Source organism: Fulvia fulva, chromosome 1, assembly GCF_020509005.1.
Source record: "Fulvia fulva chromosome 1, complete sequence".
Classification (NCBI taxonomy): Eukaryota; Fungi; Ascomycota; class Dothideomycetes; order Mycosphaerellales; family Mycosphaerellaceae; genus Fulvia; species Fulvia fulva.
Genome location: NC_063012.1, coordinates 1,404,195 through 1,421,714, shown reverse-complemented (window position 1 = coordinate 1,421,714; position 17,520 = coordinate 1,404,195). Strand labels below are relative to the sequence as shown.

At 54.4% G+C, this 17,520-nt stretch overlaps 8 protein-coding genes across 8 annotated transcripts; 5 read left to right on the top strand and 3 right to left on the bottom strand.

Moving 5' to 3' along the window:
- Positions 1–127: 127 nt before the first annotated feature.
- On the top strand, positions 128–1,759 carry CLAFUR5_00336 (uncharacterized protein; the record flags this gene model as incomplete). The annotated part of the gene is made up of 6 exons (XM_047899484.1): positions 128–313; positions 420–438; positions 501–680; positions 802–873; positions 927–1,035; positions 1,087–1,759. 6 exons carry the CDS (start codon positions 128–130, stop codon positions 1,757–1,759), a joined length of 1,239 nt encoding a protein of 412 aa, XP_047755734.1.
- Positions 1,760–2,753: 994 nt separating this feature from the next.
- Positions 2,754–4,395, top strand: CLAFUR5_00335 (Cytochrome b561 and DOMON domain-containing protein; the record flags this gene model as incomplete). Its single annotated transcript, XM_047899483.1, has 2 exons — positions 2,754–2,793; positions 2,849–4,395. 2 exons carry the CDS (start codon positions 2,754–2,756, stop codon positions 4,393–4,395), a joined length of 1,587 nt encoding a protein of 528 aa, XP_047755733.1.
- A 522-nt stretch (positions 4,396–4,917) lies between these two features.
- On the bottom strand, positions 4,918–5,871 carry CLAFUR5_00334 (Microtubule integrity protein mal3; the record flags this gene model as incomplete). The annotated part of the gene is made up of 4 exons (XM_047899482.1): positions 4,918–4,977; positions 5,037–5,628; positions 5,691–5,762; positions 5,858–5,871. The coding sequence occupies 4 exons, from the start codon at positions 5,869–5,871 to the stop codon at positions 4,918–4,920; spliced, it is 738 nt and encodes a 245-aa protein (XP_047755732.1).
- A 337-nt stretch (positions 5,872–6,208) lies between these two features.
- CLAFUR5_00333 (2-methylcitrate synthase, mitochondrial) lies at positions 6,209–7,680 on the bottom strand (the record flags this gene model as incomplete). The annotated part of the gene is made up of 2 exons (XM_047899481.1): positions 6,209–7,576; positions 7,633–7,680. 2 exons carry the CDS (start codon positions 7,678–7,680, stop codon positions 6,209–6,211), a joined length of 1,416 nt encoding a protein of 471 aa, XP_047755731.1.
- Positions 7,681–8,189: 509 nt separating this feature from the next.
- CLAFUR5_00332 (Methylisocitrate lyase, mitochondrial) lies at positions 8,190–10,038 on the top strand (the record flags this gene model as incomplete). Its single annotated transcript, XM_047899480.1, has 2 exons — positions 8,190–8,598; positions 8,660–10,038. The coding sequence occupies 2 exons, from the start codon at positions 8,190–8,192 to the stop codon at positions 10,036–10,038; spliced, it is 1,788 nt and encodes a 595-aa protein (XP_047755730.1).
- A 190-nt stretch (positions 10,039–10,228) lies between these two features.
- CLAFUR5_00331 (uncharacterized protein) lies at positions 10,229–13,480 on the top strand (the record flags this gene model as incomplete). Its single annotated transcript, XM_047899479.1, has 4 exons — positions 10,229–11,825; positions 11,922–12,031; positions 12,090–12,223; positions 12,274–13,480. 4 exons carry the CDS (start codon positions 10,229–10,231, stop codon positions 13,478–13,480), a joined length of 3,048 nt encoding a protein of 1,015 aa, XP_047755729.1.
- Positions 13,481–13,556: 76 nt separating this feature from the next.
- CLAFUR5_00330 (LMBR1 domain-containing protein 2 A) lies at positions 13,557–15,638 on the bottom strand (the record flags this gene model as incomplete). Its single annotated transcript, XM_047899478.1, has 1 exon — positions 13,557–15,638. The coding sequence occupies one exon, from the start codon at positions 15,636–15,638 to the stop codon at positions 13,557–13,559; it is 2,082 nt and encodes a 693-aa protein (XP_047755728.1).
- A 596-nt stretch (positions 15,639–16,234) lies between these two features.
- Positions 16,235–17,334, top strand: CLAFUR5_00329 (Zinc-type alcohol dehydrogenase-like protein; the record flags this gene model as incomplete). The annotated part of the gene is made up of 3 exons (XM_047899477.1): positions 16,235–16,330; positions 16,372–16,533; positions 16,585–17,334. 3 exons carry the CDS (start codon positions 16,235–16,237, stop codon positions 17,332–17,334), a joined length of 1,008 nt encoding a protein of 335 aa, XP_047756837.1.
- Between the last annotated feature and the right edge of the window lie 186 nt (positions 17,335–17,520).

Here is a 17,520-nt window from a genome sequence, read left to right as displayed (position 1 = left end):
CGGCAAGACAGCGTGGAATGCGGCATGTTCATGATTCTGATGACTCCAGCGTGTACTTGTGATGAGAGGAAGCGAATGTGCAGAGTCAAGGCGGTGGTTAATGTATAGAGTGTAAAGACCTGCGATAATGCGAATGCCTCAGGCTCCGACAGCTTTTCCCCACAGCAACGCACCTTCCATGCCAAGCGCCTTCCAATTCTTCTCGTGCGGAATTGGCTTGTTCGACCTCACACCCGAACAGTCTCACTTTGCAGGACATAATGTGTCGTACCAGCTCGTGACTGTAGACAACATGAGCGCGATTGTAAGCAAGGTATGTTGCACGCGCTGGCGGTCGCCGTGACGGCAGACCAAGGGGTCATGCGACCAATGGCAAACCTGCGGAGAGGAGAATTCGATGGCTGATATGCTCGCAACAGAACGCATACGAGCTCCTGGGTATGCTCTACAACGCCCGTCCGATGAAAAGCGAAGGTCGCACGTACTCACACTAAACTCAGGCAACGACCCGGAGCTCGATCCCAACAGGGAGCCAGAACCACCTACCAAAGTCATCGACAAGCCTGTCCAGCGAACTGGCAAGCGCAATGCCGGCGCCGAGGGACCAGCAAAGGACACACCGAGACCTGCAGGAGGAGGACGAGGTGGCAGCCACCAGACGTTGAACAGAGGCGATGTCGGTACGTTTGCACACACTACATGTATGGCGTGGAGGACGACGTGTGTCACTTGGTCACATGTCACCAATGCCGTGCGAGGACATATTGGGCATTAGACATGTATGCTGACAACATGCTGTAGCTGGTGGAAACAACCGTGCCGACCGCCGTGACGATGGTCTCCGCAACGACCGTCACTCCAACCGCACTAGGGGTATGTAACACAAAGCCTGTACATTGTCTCGAGCAACTCTAACTTGCCTACAGATGCTGGTGAGTTCCGCGAGGGTCGTGGCCGTGGACGTGATGGCCGCGCGAGAGGTCGAGGTGGCCGCAACGCACCACGCGACGACCGTCACAGCCACACTGGCATTGGGTATGTGCAATCTCTCACTTGACCAATGGTCTCGACTAACACCACGCACAGCGAGCAAGCTAAGCAGGCAGCTCACGGATGGGGTGGTGAGGACGGCAACTCTGAGTGGGCCGACGAGAAGGCCGGTGAGGCCATTGCCAACGCTGAGGTCAAGGACGATGCTGGCTTCACACCCGACACTGGCGCCCAGGACCCAGCCTTTACCAACGGACCAGATGGCACTGTTGGCGAGGAGGCCGCAGCCGAGCCAGAAGAGAAGACCAAGTCCTACGACGAGTACCTTGCCGAACAAGCCGAGAAGCGTTTAGCACTCGGCGGTGGTCTGAACGTCCGCAAGCCAAACGAGGGATCCGCGCAGAAGTTCCCAGAAGGCAAGGCATTCGCCCGTGACCCAGAGGAGGAGAACTTCATTGCTGCAACCGGCGGCAAGGCCAAGAAGGCGAAGGAGATCGGCGAGAAGAAGGAGCGTGTCACCCTCGACGGCCAGTACTACGCATCTGCCGACTCTGGTGATCGTGGTGGTCGCGGCGGCGGCCGTGGAGGACGCGGAGGACGCGGTGGCCGGGGTGAATTCCGAGGCGATCGCGGTGGACGAGATGGACGCGGCCGTGGCGACCGTGACCGTGGCGACTCTAGGGTAGCACCTCGCGGTGACCGTGGCGCCCCACGCGGCGGTTTCAACGCCCAGGACCAGTCTGCTTTCCCAGCACTCGGCGGATCCTAGAATGATCCTTTGACACACACACACGCACACTGGGCTGTGTGTCCATCAGCGATATGCTGACGACATGAAGGTCTGTCGGCACATTTGCAGGAGGGTGGCGTTCATTCTCAGCAAAGCGAAGGACATGTGTTTCAGTACAGTAGTATGGTCAACGCAATTGAATGAAAGCTTGACTACCACTTGCAGCATGAAGTACGCATTGATGGTGGACATGTTTCTCGACTTGTGGCACAGACAAGACTGCACTTCACAGGTACACTCCAGGTCTCGAACGTAAATGTGCACAAGAACATCGCTCCAGCCATGTGTTAATAGCATGCCTTGAACCAGAAATAGACCAAAGACGTTGACCAATTAAGTGAAAGTGATCACCCGAACCACTCCTACCTCCATCTGCACAACTGCAATCCAACCTCCACGCCATCGACCATCAGCAGCAGAGAAAAGAAGATGTCTGTATGTACACCGGTCCCGACCACGAATCGCCTTAATCCGATCGCACGCTCGGTCAATCTCCAGACATTTTGGACGCGCGTTCGGCGCTGCATGGCGTTCGTGTAACCGTTCGCGAACCAGACGCAGCACACACTTCCAATCTCGGCTCTCCTCACTTTACACGAGCGCGCTACATCGGTCGCTACCTATACGCTGCTATACTGCCACTGCTTACCTCTCGCAAGACGACGGGTTGGCTGGGGACGGATATTGGCAGCCATGGAAGGCTGAGCGATCGTATCTATACACTAATCACCGTGAACCGGCGGTGTTCCTTGCGGTGGCACGAACTGCTGCGGAATGTAGGTTTACTTATAGTTTGACGCAGGTCCAGGTCTGCCGCTCTCTCGCCGCTTTGTTTGACACCCTGACCTCCTTCCTCTTCTGTGTAACGGCAGCTAGGTGTTAGTGGCTGGCACCACGGTTGATTTACTGTCTTGATCATTGCTTGAAGGCACTTACGCTTCATCCCAGATTCTTGGCTTCTTGTCCAGCAAGTATGAAGTCGTTCGTCGCTGCATTGACAGCATTGAGCTTGGGTATGTGCAATGTACTATTAGATCTGGCGTTGAGCACATGCTGATACCTGAACAGTTCCTATCGTGTCCGCGCAATCGCCGGCAAAGACTTGTCCAGAGTCAGATATATGCTTCCAACTCAACATCCCTGAGGCCACTGCCTCGTCTGGAACTGGCGACATCTTCTTCCAGCTCAAAGCTCCAACGACTTACCAATGGGTATCTCTGGGACAGGGCTCCAGGATGAGCGGCTCGAACATCTTCATAATGTACACCAACGCCGATGGCACGAACGTTACCCTCTCGCCAAGACTGGGAACCGGACATGTCGAGCCACAACATGATACCAATGCACAAATCACTGTTCTGGATGGGACGGGTGTGAGTGGTGGTATGATGACAGCCAACGTCAAGTGCAGCAACTGTGACAGCTGGTCCGGTGGGAGCATGGACTTCAGCTCTGACAGCAGCCAGTGGATTTACGCATACAAGAAGGGCGAAGCGCTTAACACGGATGATCTGGATGCAAGTATTAGCCAGCATGATGGTGCATCTCCCTTCTCATGGAATCTTGCGAGCGCAAAGGGTGGCGATAGTGCGAACCCGTTCATGGCAGGCTCTGGCTCTGGCTCTGGCTCTGGTACTGGTACCGGAAGTACGTCCTTACCACCCTGCGCGGGAACCGCAGCAGCCACAGCGACGCTGGCATCGTTGACTGCGACTGGGTCCAACGCAGACGCAAAAGGCTGTCCTACCGCGTATCCTACCGAGTTCTCCGCCGCCTGGCCAACAGCTCGTCCTACCTGGGCGGCATCTTGCTTTCCTTCAGGCTACGGCTCGTGGCCCACCAATGCCCCTTGGCGAGGCGGCTCAAACAACGACAAGCGCCAAGAGGCACAAGCCTGCGTCAACGAAGATGGATCCATTTCCAACTCACAGCCCGGTGACGGCAGCGGTAACGGCAGCAGCAGCAGCGCCAGCTTCAAGAACGCCGGCGTTCCCTTCGGCGGCAACTACCAAAAAGCAAACAACATCATCCTCGCCCACGGTGTTCTAGCATCGCTTGCCTTCCTCGCCCTCTTCCCCACCGGCGGCATCCTGATCCGAATCGCTAGCTTCACGGGCTTGATCTGGGTGCACGCGGCCTGTCAGCTACTTGGCTACATGATCTACATCATCGCCTTCGGCCTCGGGATCTACTACGCCACAGAAATGGACCTGACAAGCAACTCACACCCCATAATCGGCATCGCGCTCTTCATTCTACTCCTCATCCAACCCCTCTCCGGACTCCTGCACCACAAACTCTTCAAAAAGCACGAGACCCGCACGGCCTGGTCCTACGGGCATCTCAGCATCGGACGTATTGCGATCGTTCTGGGGATTATCAATGGAGGTTTAGGAATTCGCTTGGCGGGCGATGTATCTCAGGGAGGGAAGGTAGCATATGCTGTGATAGCGGCTATTATGGGGTTGTCGTACCTTGCGTCGGTGATTTTGGGCGAACGGAGACGTAGGAGGAATGCGCCGCCGAGCTACAGCATTTCGTTGAAGGAGAGTAGCCATGGAGCACCGGCGTTGTATTCTGATGCTGGATATGTGCATGAGCACTATGGCAAGTAGATTGTCCTGCCATGGCATTGCGTGTTGAGGCTGGGATCTGGAGCAGTGGTGTCGGACGGATGTGGACCATAGTTATATCACCACACGTATTCGAGCTTTGCTGCTCGGCAGCCTGTTGTTGACAGTACGTCCCACTAGCTTGCTTTCGAGTTGGGCAGTCTCTGTTGTGAAGCGCTTCCAAGCCGATCAAGGTGTCTTCTCATCTTTGCAATTGGTAATCTTTCGTGCTATGCTGCTAATGCACTAGCATGCTCCATCTCAAGCAACATGTGGTATCATCTGAAGTGCATCTCATCGCTACTGTAATCACTTTCTTCAAAGGTCGCGTCGCCGCTGTAATCGCTTTCATCGAGGCTTTGTCGTCTCAAACCGTCCAGGCTTCGCCTACTTCAAACCTCACGTAAATCAAACGCGTTGTAGCCAGTACCACACGCTGCACTGACTGCATGATGGTACGCGTTGTAAGACCGGATGCTGACTAGGTATCGTGGCGACCGACTCGGTACATCGGCGTCTGCTCTCCTAGAATGTCTCTTCCTCGAGAGCGGCTTCCTCGCCACCTTCGGGAATCTCGAAGCCCTCCTGTACGAAGTTTTAGCATATCGAAAGAAAGGCTGACTTGCGCGCGCAGAAAAACTTACCTCGGTGGAGTAGAGAATGGTCTGTATTTGCTTCAGCAGACTGCCTTCATCCTCTTCTAACGACGGGTCGGCCTCCATCGCCTGTTGGATGAGCAGCTCAATATCTCGTAGCTTGCTGAAGTAGAAGTCGCGCTCACGCTCCAGTCCTTGTACGGTCTCCACCAATTCGGCGTTTTTCTGCTGAAGCGCAGCGGTAGCTGGACCACCGGCTTGTCTGCTGCTAGCTCTAGGGGCTGCTGCAGCACCTCCTACCGGCCGTCGTGCAGCACCTGCGCCTGTCGATGTGCGGCTGCCTGTGGGTGGCAGAGGAGCGGCTCCTTGACCCTTTCTTCTTCCAACCGCATCATAATCGCCTCCAGGGTAGTACTGATCCCAGTACTTCTTTGTCCACTGCAGAAACTCCAGGTTGTCCTGCATCTTGCATTTAACGAGCTGCTCGACGGGAATCGGTCGGTCGACATGGTGCTTGCGGAAAGTGTTGCTGAGGATCTTGAAGTTCTCGAGGTATGCGTACTCGGCCGAGACGTTGAACTTGACCCTGCCCATGGGTACATCGAGGAAGATGGAGTCGTAGATCTGGCATAGTGCGGCACTGTTTGTAGGGTGTCAGAAGCTGTTTAAGCGCTGGGATGGGATATCATGATTGCGACTCACCCAGTACCACACTGCTCAACTTTGGTGAAGTTGAGGCTGAGCAGACTATTCAGCCATGCCAGCAGTTCTTGCCTATATCGCGTTGTCAGTACCGTGTACGCGATCTTCACTCCGTGCCCGCGATGACCGCCGCAGACGACCCCTCGCCGTTGAGATAGTAGCCTTACCTTGACTCTGCCATCGTGGCCCGCTGATGGATGTCGCAATGTTGCCGTTCGTAATGTGTTGTCTGCGCGGTCGGTCGCCGAGGGGAGTGCTCGTGGCGGTGGTTGATGGAGGACTGTCGTGTGATATGTATGCACCGCAGCAGAGTTCAAGAAGTTGCCCCAGATGTTTATTTGGTGGACGAAACGAGCTGGAGGGGTGTTTCGCGTGTCACGTGCTTCCGCGAGCGCAGGGATCAAGAGGTCTATATGGTATTTGTCTGGACTGTTAAAAAAGAAAGCTACAATCGCGAGATGCCTCGTTCTCAACCAAGTGCGTGTCATCATATCACTATACAGTATCGCTTTCTACATCTAAGCCTCCGCAAGCTTCAGCAGGCCCTTCAGGTCAATCGACTTTGGTCGTTCGATTGGCAGTCCAAGTGCTCGGTCCCAGATGAGCTGCGCGAGGGGACCCAGACCTCTGCTGACACCGAATGTGGCTGTGTAGTAGAGGGTGTTGTGGAAGCCGTAGTGGTGGAAAAGTACACCAGAAGCACTGTCGACATTGGGGAATGGGTTCTTGGTCTTTCCATGCTCGGTGAGCACCTTTGGTGCAAGCTCGCTGTTACGCTTTACCAACTGGAAGACCGGATTGTCTGCGATCTCCTTGCGGCTTGAGGCAAAGTCGATCAGAGCCTCAAAGCGTGGGTCTGGCTTGCGCAGAACAGCGTGACCGTAACCTGGCACGACACGGCCAGACTTCAACGTGTTCCACAAGTAGTCTGTAATGTCTTTGTCGCTGAAGTTGGTGCCGATGTGGTCCTTCATCTGCAGGATCCAGCGGAGCACTTCTTGTGCGGCCAAACCGTGCAGTGGTCCCGCAAGGCCTTGGAGACCGGCTGAGTAGGCCAAGTATGCATCAGACAAAGCTGAGCCGACCAAGTGTGTGGTGTGAGCGGAAACGTTACCACCCTCATGGTCACCGTGCAGAGCCAAGTACAATCGGAGCAGGTCGTGGAAGTTCTCGTTCTCCTTTCCACCCTTACCAAGCATAGCAGCGAAGTTGTACGACCAATCTTGATCGAGTTCAACCTCTCCAGGCAAAGCACCACCGCCACAGTATGCGTTCTGGTGAATCTTGGCAGCGACCGTTGGCAGCTTGGCAAGCAGGTTGATGCAGTCGTCGAAGGTCGGCTCCCAGTAGTCTGCCTTGTTCAGACCTTGCTCATACGCTCTTGCGAACTTGCTCTCGTATTGCATGGCAGACACAGCACATGCGAACTGTGTCATTGGGTGCAAGTCCTTTGGAAAGTCGTCGAGCATCTTGTTCACAAAAGCTGGCAGCTGTGCCTTCTCTGCAAGTTCCCTGCTGAGCACACGTACTTGACTTGTGCTTGGAACCTGACCGGTGAGCAACAGCCAGAACATAGCTTCAGGTGTCATCTCGGAGCCCGTCGTTCCCTTTGGCAGCTCTTTCTGGCAGTCCTTGATCGACTTGCCGTGAAACCTGATGCCCTCGTTGGCATCAAGCACCGAGCCTTCCCATACCATAGCCTTCAGGCCACGCATGCCACCTAGGGTGTTCTCGATCTTGACCTCGCCGATCGTTTTCGAGCCATGGGCCTTGACCTTCTTCAACAGCTCTCGCTTCTCTGGGATGATCTGCTTGAGCGTCTCTTTGAGATCCGGCTCGGCGGTGGCATAGCTTCGGGAGGCATTGCAAATGGTAGGAACGCTCTGCTGGAGCTGAATCAGACATCAGCAATGTTTTATTGTGCCTCCGCGTCGATGCCTACCTTGGAAGCTTTCAGAGCTCGTGAAGCAGTGCGAGCGGACAATGCCATGGTTGCAGTGGGGTGGATGGAGCAGGGTCAAGCAGGGCGGTGGTTCAAAGGAGATGGATCAAAGCTGCTGGACGGTAAAAACTGATCTTAAGCCGCGGCGGAGGACAGCAGTATGTCTTTTCCTTCCGAATTGTTCCTTGCGAGTATCCTAATTCTTTCTCGGCTCAAGCTGTTGTTCCAGGTTGTCCTGCATTAGCTTGGACCACATCGTCATAACCGAGGTCGAACGCTTGCTGGGAATACATGCTGGGGAAAGTTCACCAGCCGTGGATGCCGATGTCGCTCTTGAGACGACGACAACAACCATAGCGACGACCATAACAAACCCTTTGCCACGTTACTCTGTTCATTCGGAGCGGTAATCGGGCTCTTGGGCAGTTGTGCTTACAAAATACGATCATATATGTGAACAGGAAGCATGGAAAGATAGCTCGAAGCACTTCTCTTCAAGAACTCCATATACTTTCTTCCCATCGCATAGTCCAGCAGTACATCTACGAATAACCGACATGTATCGATCGGCCACCCGAGCGCTGCGACAACAACAGCGCTGCTTGCGTCAACCTGTCGCGACACAGCTGGTACCTCGCACAATCTCATATGGAGCTGCGCACATGGCGTCCAGCTTAGCACCCGTCCAACCGCCGCTCCCATCGACCTCTCCTGCCGAGTCGTTTCAATTGCTTAAAGAGTCGGAAAAGCCAGATGCAGAGCAAGAGCTGTACGACCAGCAGATACAACAGGTCAAAGAATGGTGGGCGAGCCCGAGATACAAGGGCATCAAGCGGCCATATACACCGGAAGACGTTGTTAGCAAGCGTGGGACCTTACAGCAGGTCTATCCTTCGAGCCTGACAGCAAGAAAACTGTTCGATCTTCTGGAGGAACGTAATGCCGAAGGAAAGCCTGTACATACAAGTTCGTATCACCAGAATCCGACCCAATCGCGAGTAGTAACTAACATCTGTTGTCTCGTCAGTGGGTGCTATCGACCCTGTCCAAATGACCCAGCAAGCACCACACCAAGAGATCCTCTACGTCTCTGGGTGGGCATGCTCCTCGGTACTTACGACGACCAACGAAGTCAGCCCAGACTTTGGCGACTACCCTTACAACACCGTACCGAACCAAGTCCAACGTCTATTCAAAGCCCAGCAATTGCACGACCGGAAACACTTCGACGCCAGGCTGAAGATGACACCTGAGCAACGCAAGAAGACTCCATACGTCGACTATCTCCGTCCTATTGTAGCAGACGGTGACACAGGTCATGGTGGACTGAGTGCCGTGCTGAAGCTGGCGAAGCTGTTCGCAGAGAACGGTGCAGCCGCTGTACACTTCGAAGACCAGCTTCACGGCGGCAAGAAGTGCGGGCATCTGGCAGGCAAGGTTCTGGTCCCGGTCGGCGATCACATCAACCGTCTGGTAGCGACCAGATACCAGTGGGATCTGATGGGATGCGAGAACCTCGTCATTGCTCGTACCGATAGTGAAAGTGGGAAGCTCCTTAGTTCTGCCATCGATGCACGGGACCACGAATACATACTTGGCGTTACTGAAGATGTCGAACCTCTGGCCGAAACACTGCAAATGATGGAGCAAGAAGGCGCGACAGGGCCTGAGATCGATGCTTACGAGGCCGAATGGGTCAAGAAGCACAAGCTCGTCACCTTTGATGAAGCCGCTGTGGATCACATCAAGAAGGCAGGCAAAGATGCCCAGGCATATCTCAAGCAGACGCAAGAGAACCGAAACATGGCCCTCCATAAGCGCAGACAAGCAGCAGCGGAGGTGGCAGGGAGCCCAGTAGTGTTCAACTGGGACACACCACGCACTCGTGAGGGCTTCTATCACTACAGAGCTGGCCTGGACGCAGCCACCAAGCGAGCGATCGCTTTCGCGCCTTACTCCGATCTTCTGTGGCTTGAGACCGGCGATCCGAGTGTCGGTAAAGCTGCCGGTTTCGCCAAGGAGATCCGAGAGGCGTATCCAGGCAAGAAGCTCGTATACAACCTCTCCCCCAGCTTCAACTGGTCTGCACACGGCTTCAGCGACGCAGATTTGAAGAACTTCATCTGGGACTTGGCGAAGCATGGATTCGTGCTGCAGCTCATCTCATTGGCAGGCCTGCACAGCACCGCTACCATCTCACACGAGCTGGCGAAAGCGTACAGGACAGACGGCATGAAGGCATATGTCGACCTTGTGCAACGGAGAGAAAAGGAAGCAGGCGTGGATGTGTTGACGCATCAGAAATGGAGTGGCGCACAGTACCTCGACGGCATCATTGGCGCTATCCAAGCGGGCAGCAGTGGTAGTCGGTCAATGGGTTCAGGCAATACAGAGGGACAGTTCTAGATGTATCAACAACATGTGTATCAGCACCAGTGTGTGCAATTGATCTACAAAATCCGGGATCGGAGTTGAATCCGTAGAATAGATAATACGTAGGACAGCTTGAACCTCAATCAAGGTTCATGACCAACACAATCTTCTGCACTTCACCTTTCCTAAGCATTCGCATGTCTCATCGTGCGCGACCCCGACCATGGAGATCAAGGACTTGACGCCAGCACAATGTGTGCTCCTGACGGTCCACCTGGCCACCGAGTCGAACATCAAGGCCCTACACTCCTTCACGCCCACCCGCCCCGATGCGCTCGATCCAGAACTGGTTCTGCGAATACTCCTAACATCCCTGCCCGAAGCCCTTGACCCTCACGAATACACTGGCTATGTGGGAGAAGTCGCCTCTCGCCTATACATCGACACCGAACGCGAAGATGTGGACGTCAACACAGCACCTGTGGCCCAACTTAGCAACGAGCAGGCGGAGAAGCGGGTCAAGAAGCTGCACCTGTTGCCCATCCTGCCAACGAACTTTCCGCCTCATGCGCCCAAGGATCTTCTCACGCGCTTCGTGTGCCATCGTGCGTACCGCATCGACTCGGAGACGGGCTTGCTCAGCCTGGTCCCCGCCCTGATTGAGCCGTTCATGGACCGCAACCCCTTCATACGCACGTGGTACATCTCCGTCGTGCTTCCTCTGCTGCGAATGAGCTTCGAGTACTACCCGGACGACGACACACGATCGATGTCATTAGCCGACTTCGAGAAACTCAGCGGGAGAGATGGCGTGGAAGCTTTGCTGCAAAGGGCATCGGCGACGAACACACAACAGGCGACCAGGCTACCGGACAAGGAGCATGTAGGCCGTGATGTCAAGAGCTTGGTTGGGCCGTGGATGTACGGCCATACAGAGCGGAAACGGAGGCGCCTGGATCATGACCAGCACGATGCTAGTGAGGAAGTGATCAAGATGTCGGAAGGTGTGCGAAAGATACGTCTCGACGGCGTCAAGTATGGGGACAGAACTGGGCATGACTGGGAGTACATGTACGAGTGGTTGGTCAAGCACGCAGTCAAGAACTTTGACATTGTCTCGCAAGCAGTCGACGACTGGGACGGTCCTGCGGATATCGATCTTGGAGGTTATGATCGCGCAGGATTCCAGTATCTCGATGAAGACGAGCAGCAAAAGCTCGAGCTGCAGTATGCACAGGCTGCTTTCGCTAGCTGTTACGCCGCTCAAGACGACACTCCGGAGACCGTTCGCAGGGCACACAATGTTCTAGCCAAACTGGCAGAACTTCTCGACTTTGTTCCACCACCGGATCTTGCTTCCAGCGTAGACTCTTTGCCCAAGGTCGAGCGACATGCCACGAAACTGGAGCAATCGCAGACCGTGGCCGACCTGTTTCCTGAGGCACTGTTGCGATCCGAACATCCATTGACCACGCCAAGGGTGGAGACGTATATGCTTCTGCAGATGATGGTCTACAGTGCCTACCAGTTCTCCGGTCTAGGATATCCACTGTCTCTGGTCAATGTCACAAAACTACACTTCTATGCATCGGCGGAAGAGCAGCTCGATGTGTTGAAGAAGATCCTTCGACATCTAACCAAGACTGGATCTCGGAAAGACGACGCGCAATGGATGTCTGACAGAGCAAAGCTCCTGTGGCTCTGGAATTGGGGCATCGATGCCGACACGGAGAATCCCGATGCTGGTGCCGGTGTATTGGGCAAGATTCAGAAAGACGACTTTGAGGAGGAGATGCTCAAAGCTTTCACTGAGACCAGCTGTAAGTGTACCAATCGTTTCCCGATGCCGGGTTCCTTTCCTTTGACATATTCTCTACGTCTCCTGTATGCTAGCATCGCACTTACGTCTTGGCCAGTGGAAGATGTAGACCCAGTCCAGAATACCAATGCACTCGGTGGCTTGGAAGATAAAGACCTCAGCTTTCCATTCATAGTCCTTGAGGAAGACAAATCGCGATTGCAAGGAGTAAGCGAACGCTGACGATAGGTGAGCAACAGGCTATCAATTGGCAATCAAGCTCCAGTTCAACGACGATTCGAAGGGTTGTCTGCCGCCAGCCCGCTTTGAACGTGTGGTGCTCGACAAGGTTATGGAATCTTATGACAGCGCGTCAAATGGTAACAAGAACAGAGGTGGTGTCAAGAAGGCCCATGATATGTGAGTTATGCAGTGACATCAAGACTTGTCCCCACTGATTGTGAGTGCAGCATTACCGCTTTTCGACAGTACTTTCCGAACAGTACGCAATTTTCACAGGCTTCGGCTCTCATTGCGGCAACACACGCGCTGTCGTTCTACTCTCTAACCCTTCAGCACGGCGTACCGTTCCAGCCTGTCAGCATCCGAGTTAGTCAGGATCCACTGTCCCTTGTGGACAAGGTCCTCGAGCAGAATCCGCGCAGCTACACAAAGTTGGACGATCTCATCGACATTGCTCGGAATCTGGTCTCAGCTGGGCTGATCGATCAAGATGATGAAACAGCCACTGCGGCAGGTGGGCATGAGACGGCAGTAGAAGCTCTTGGCAAGCGAATCAAGGACGCGGAGCGCAGAGTCATCTTCATGGCCATCGAAGCATCTCTGCGAGAAGAAGACTTCGAGACAGCCTACTCGTACATCGTCAACAGACTGACTCCCCCTGGCGCCGACATCGACGCGCCTAGAACGAAAGACAGCGCAGCGCAGAAGCCCGGCCACGGCAAGAGCTCGAGTCGCGGGAAGAACGAGCTCAGCGACGACGACATATCATGGCGAGCAGCCTTCCTAGCAGGGCGTTACCGTGGTGCCACAGCATCACCACCTACCCTCCGCCGCCTCGAGCAGCGCACAGAACTGCTATCGCTAGCACTCTTGCTAGCACCCGTCTCATCACTAACCGAGATCCTGGCAGCATGGCGTCGTTGCGAAGAAGAAATGACAACCCTCCAACAATCCCAACAACAAGCCGAAGACGACTTCGACGACCGCGCAGACAAGCGTATCAGTGGAGGAGGAGCATCAAGCGCGCTCCCTGGCAACTTCACAGTATCCGGCGAGCAGCCCGAACTGATCCTCAACCAGAAACGACGGGAGATGGGGAGAATGGGCGCCTCCAATATGGATCCCAACGACGCTCCCGTTAGTATGTTCGACCTTACACGAAATGTTGCACAGGCTTTCAGCAAGGGTGCGTTCCCGCTTCGCAACGCTGCGAGGAGTTCTGGCGAGCAGGAGCGGAGTATGCACGAGTCCACTGGCAGTCTGAGTAGCGACCGGCCGATTAGTCCTAGCGATGAGCAGTCTAGGGTTAGGAAGAGGGATATGGTGGCTAATGCTGTTAGTGGTGGTTTAGCGAGTGGGCTTGGATGGGTTTTGGGTGCGGCTCCGGCGAATCAACAACCACAACAGCATCAGTATCAGCATCAGCAGCAATAGATAGCAGCACGGCACGAGCTGTATCATGATCATAGATAGAGAGTACACGACCGAGAGCAGAAAATTGTTCTAAAATCTATAGCCTTACTCTACCGTCTTCAGCACGGCCTCCAAACCATTTCGACAGGGCAGAGCCTCCATTCTCATCTCTCGAATCATTCTGCATCCATTTCGGGGCCTTGCAGGCACTTCCAATGTTCCTGATCCACTCTGGTTGATCAACAGTATCGAACGTATTGCGAACGCGTTCGCCAAAGTCCTGGTAGAAATGCCGCGCACTGTCACCCTGGTCGTCTTCTTCCTGGTTGGTAATGGCGTTGAACTGTCTATTCGCCTCTCGAATCCCTTCGTCACGATACTGCTCTCGTCCCCGCTGATCTTCTGCGACGCGTCTCGGTGGTGCAGAGGCGCCTGCCGTGCCTCGTTCCTGGTCCAGTGAAGCGCCCCTACTCGCGAGACCAAGATTTGCCCCAGAACCGCGGGATTGCAATTCGCGATCAATGAGCGCTTTTCCTTCGCGCCACCCACCTGTACCAAACCCAGACGGGTTGTCCTCGCTATCGTCTTCGAGAACGCCAAAGCCGAACCAACTCTTAGTCTTGCCGTAAAGGTTGAAAAGAGTCGCGAGGACAGGTATCACTAGGAAACACGGGAAGAATGCGCTAAATCCTTGGCCCAGGGGGGTGAGGTTGATGAGTTGACCGAGGAATCTGAAGAACATTGTTTCCTTGTACACAGCTGGTGGCATCATTGTGATGAAGTTGTAGGAGAGCGGGACTGTAAGTTTGGCGACTTGGAGGCTGTACCAGGTTGCACTCTCGGCGTAGGTTTGGCGTTTGACTAGTGCGCGGTTGCCCCAGACCTTCACGTCTGATATTGCGTACAGAGCAGTGGTGTCCATGTATAACAGCCAGGCTGCCGCGATCAGTTGTCCTCCAAAGTTGACTTTGTTTCCGTGCACAACTGTTAGGCCGATGACGGAGAGTGAAGGAGCAAGTGATTTTACTAGTTCGCTCCAGACGATGAGTATGGATGCCACGCCGAGTATACCGGCGACACCTATGCGAAGGTAAGGTATTATGCTTGCATGTAGGTAGTATCGCATAGTTGGAGTGAGTACTACGAGCTTGCCGAGAATGCCTCCTTCTCCAGATTGTTTGCGGCCAAAGTCGAGCTTCTTCGATAAGGCAGAATCCAGAATGGTCTGAGTATCTTGTGCTTGCTGACAGAGATTGCTCCATTCGTCTTGGAATCTCGCTTTACGGTGCCGCGCCCGCTTGAGCTTGCGTGTGAGGTCTGCAAGATAACGATCCGTCACGACCGCAGGAATGCTCGGGTTCGTGGCCTGAATGGCGGCAGTCATGCCTGGCCTCAGCTCTGGTAGTGTTGATGTATCCGCAAGCTCGTCAATCCACTCTTGCTGCGCAGAAGATGCGCCACCTTTGTGGCGTTTCAGCTGCACCACGGTGCGCTCCAGCTCATCAAGCTTGTCCGTAGCTTCCTCGAGACCATCGTTGAATTTCGGTGCCTGTGATTGAAGCTGACGTAGTCTCTCACTCACATTGGCATTGCGATAGAGCCTTCTTGGTAGTGCTACAAGGCCATGCCCCATGAGCGCCAGACCAAGGACCAGTCCCCATGCGTAGGCGAGGGCCATCACTAGTCCCTTTATGCTAGCGACGTGGAGGCCATTCTCCCATATAAAGTATACCAACCCAGCGACCGCCGTGCCCAGCACTATCAATTGGTATCGCGCGTTCGCTCTCAGCGAGTAAATCACCCGACTCCTCGTTTCTCGGTATCCCGAATCGCAGTACTCGCCCAGTAGAGGGAGGATGAACCACGTCAACATGAACGTGAGCCAGTACGTTATCCTCCATGCGACCAGGTTGACTCGCTCCGGTAGCCAGACGCCTCTTGTACGAGTTTCTTCATCGCCAGCGGCTGAGGCGAGATCGATGGGGACGAGGAGGATGATGCTGCATGGCAGCGCGAGGGCCAGGAAGACGGGTACGAGCAGATAGCCTGGCGTGCTTCGGAGGGGGAGGTAGTGTCGTATCACCAGCAGTGCAAGCAGTGCGATGGTGACTATCGAGAGTATCGCGAAGATGTTTGAGCCGACAGACGAAGCTGCCGCTGTGATAAGATCTCCATCCATGAATGCTTGTCTGATTGACCTTCGCCGACTGTGTTGCGTATTGACCGTGAGCGGTTACCACCTAGTCTCCATTGTAGTCCTGCTGTGCGGGTCGTTGCGCTCGCCTGTTGCCTAAGATACTACATGTATAGCTGTGGTATATCACCGAGTACATGTACATACGCGAAGGGAGAGCAGGCGTGTACGTAAGGCAGTCTCGATGCTGATGACGCCGATCAGAGATCCTCCCGTGCCTTCACACTTCCCCGAGCGACACCCCGGGCCCCTTTCCATTGAAGTTCAATCAATTACCATCAAATTGCCAGCTCGCTTTGGAGTGCTTGGAGACCATGCCGCCACTGCATCAACAGATAGCGTTGGGGTTCCCTGGTGCTGTTTGGGGTGTTTGGAGTCATCAAAAGCTCGGCATCAATCGAAGCTCGATCGGCTTCTGCCTCTTCGGACGAAGCGGCATTCACTCGGAACATCTTCTGATTCTCACACTAGATAGGCCACCATGATGCCCGTGTTAGTAATGCCATCGAACATGGAAGATATATCGTCCAAGCCCGTCCTCACAGCCAAGTCCACAGCTCTCTCACAGCACACGCCTGAAGATGTCGCAAAAGCAATGGCAGACAGACCAAAGCCGTCTTGACAGTTTGAAGTTCACCACGGCAGATGTGCCAAAGCCAAAGGATGGGGAGGTACTTGTTAAGATCCATGCTGTTCCTTGAACTATAGGGACACTGAGGTGTGTCGTGGGGACTGCAACCATCATAAGAGTGTTGGACAGCCAGAGTCGTTGGTGCCGTGCTCAGATGCTTGTGGTACTATTGTCGACGCTGGGAATTCATCATGGAAGACTGGCCAGCGTGTCGGAACGATCTTTAATCAGAGTCACTTAACGGGTCAGGTACGTATTGAAGGCATTTTGTGTCTAACCAGATTGCTGACAGGTCTCCAGATCAAGGAGAAAGATATGGCCACCGGCCTTGGCCTACCACTTCCTGGTGTCCTGACCGAACACCGAGCCTTCTCAGCAGACTCCCTAGTCGCCGTCCCAGACTACCTCAAAGACGAAGAAGCATGCTGCCTCCCCATCGCCTCCGTCGCCGCCTGGATGGCCTTAAACGGCATGAGACCCATGGGCCAACCCATCAAGGGCGACGCGACAGTCTTACTCCAAGGCACAGGCGGCGTCTCCATCGCCGGCCTCCAAATCGCACACGCAGCCGGTCTCAAAACCATCATCACCTCCTCCTCCGACAAAAAGCTCGACCAAGCCAAGAACCTAGGCGCAGACCACGGCATCAACTACAGAACGAAGCCCGACTGGGAGAACGAAGTGATGCACATCACGCACAACGAAGGCGCCGACATCATCTTCGAAACAGGCGGCACCCAGACTCTGCGGAAGAGTTTCGATTGCATTGCGTTCGGGGGTCTGATTGATTCGATTGGGTATTTGTCTGGGAAGGAGGATGATCCGAAGGATCGATTGAATATCAATGTCCTTGCGCTTAGACGGACGGTTACGTTGAAGGGGATTATCAATGGGCCAAAGGATCGGTTTGAGGAGATGATGAAGTTTTATGCTGAGCATGAGATTCGTCCGGTTGTTGATAGGGTGTTCTCGTTTGAACAGGCGGATGAGGGATTGAAGTATTTGTTCTCGGGAGGCCACTTTGGTAAGGTTGTGGTTAAGGTAGCGTAAACGCGCTCAATCGCTCGGCAAACATGATGCACGGAACGGGTGCACCCAGTTCTCTCATCACCTTCGTGGTATCGCTCTTGTGGTATCGTCCCAGAAACCCAGAACGATTCGCTGCTGTAACCTCCTTGTCTATGACAAATTGTGGTCCGAGGGTGGTATCACTGCGACTTCACCTGTCGATACTAC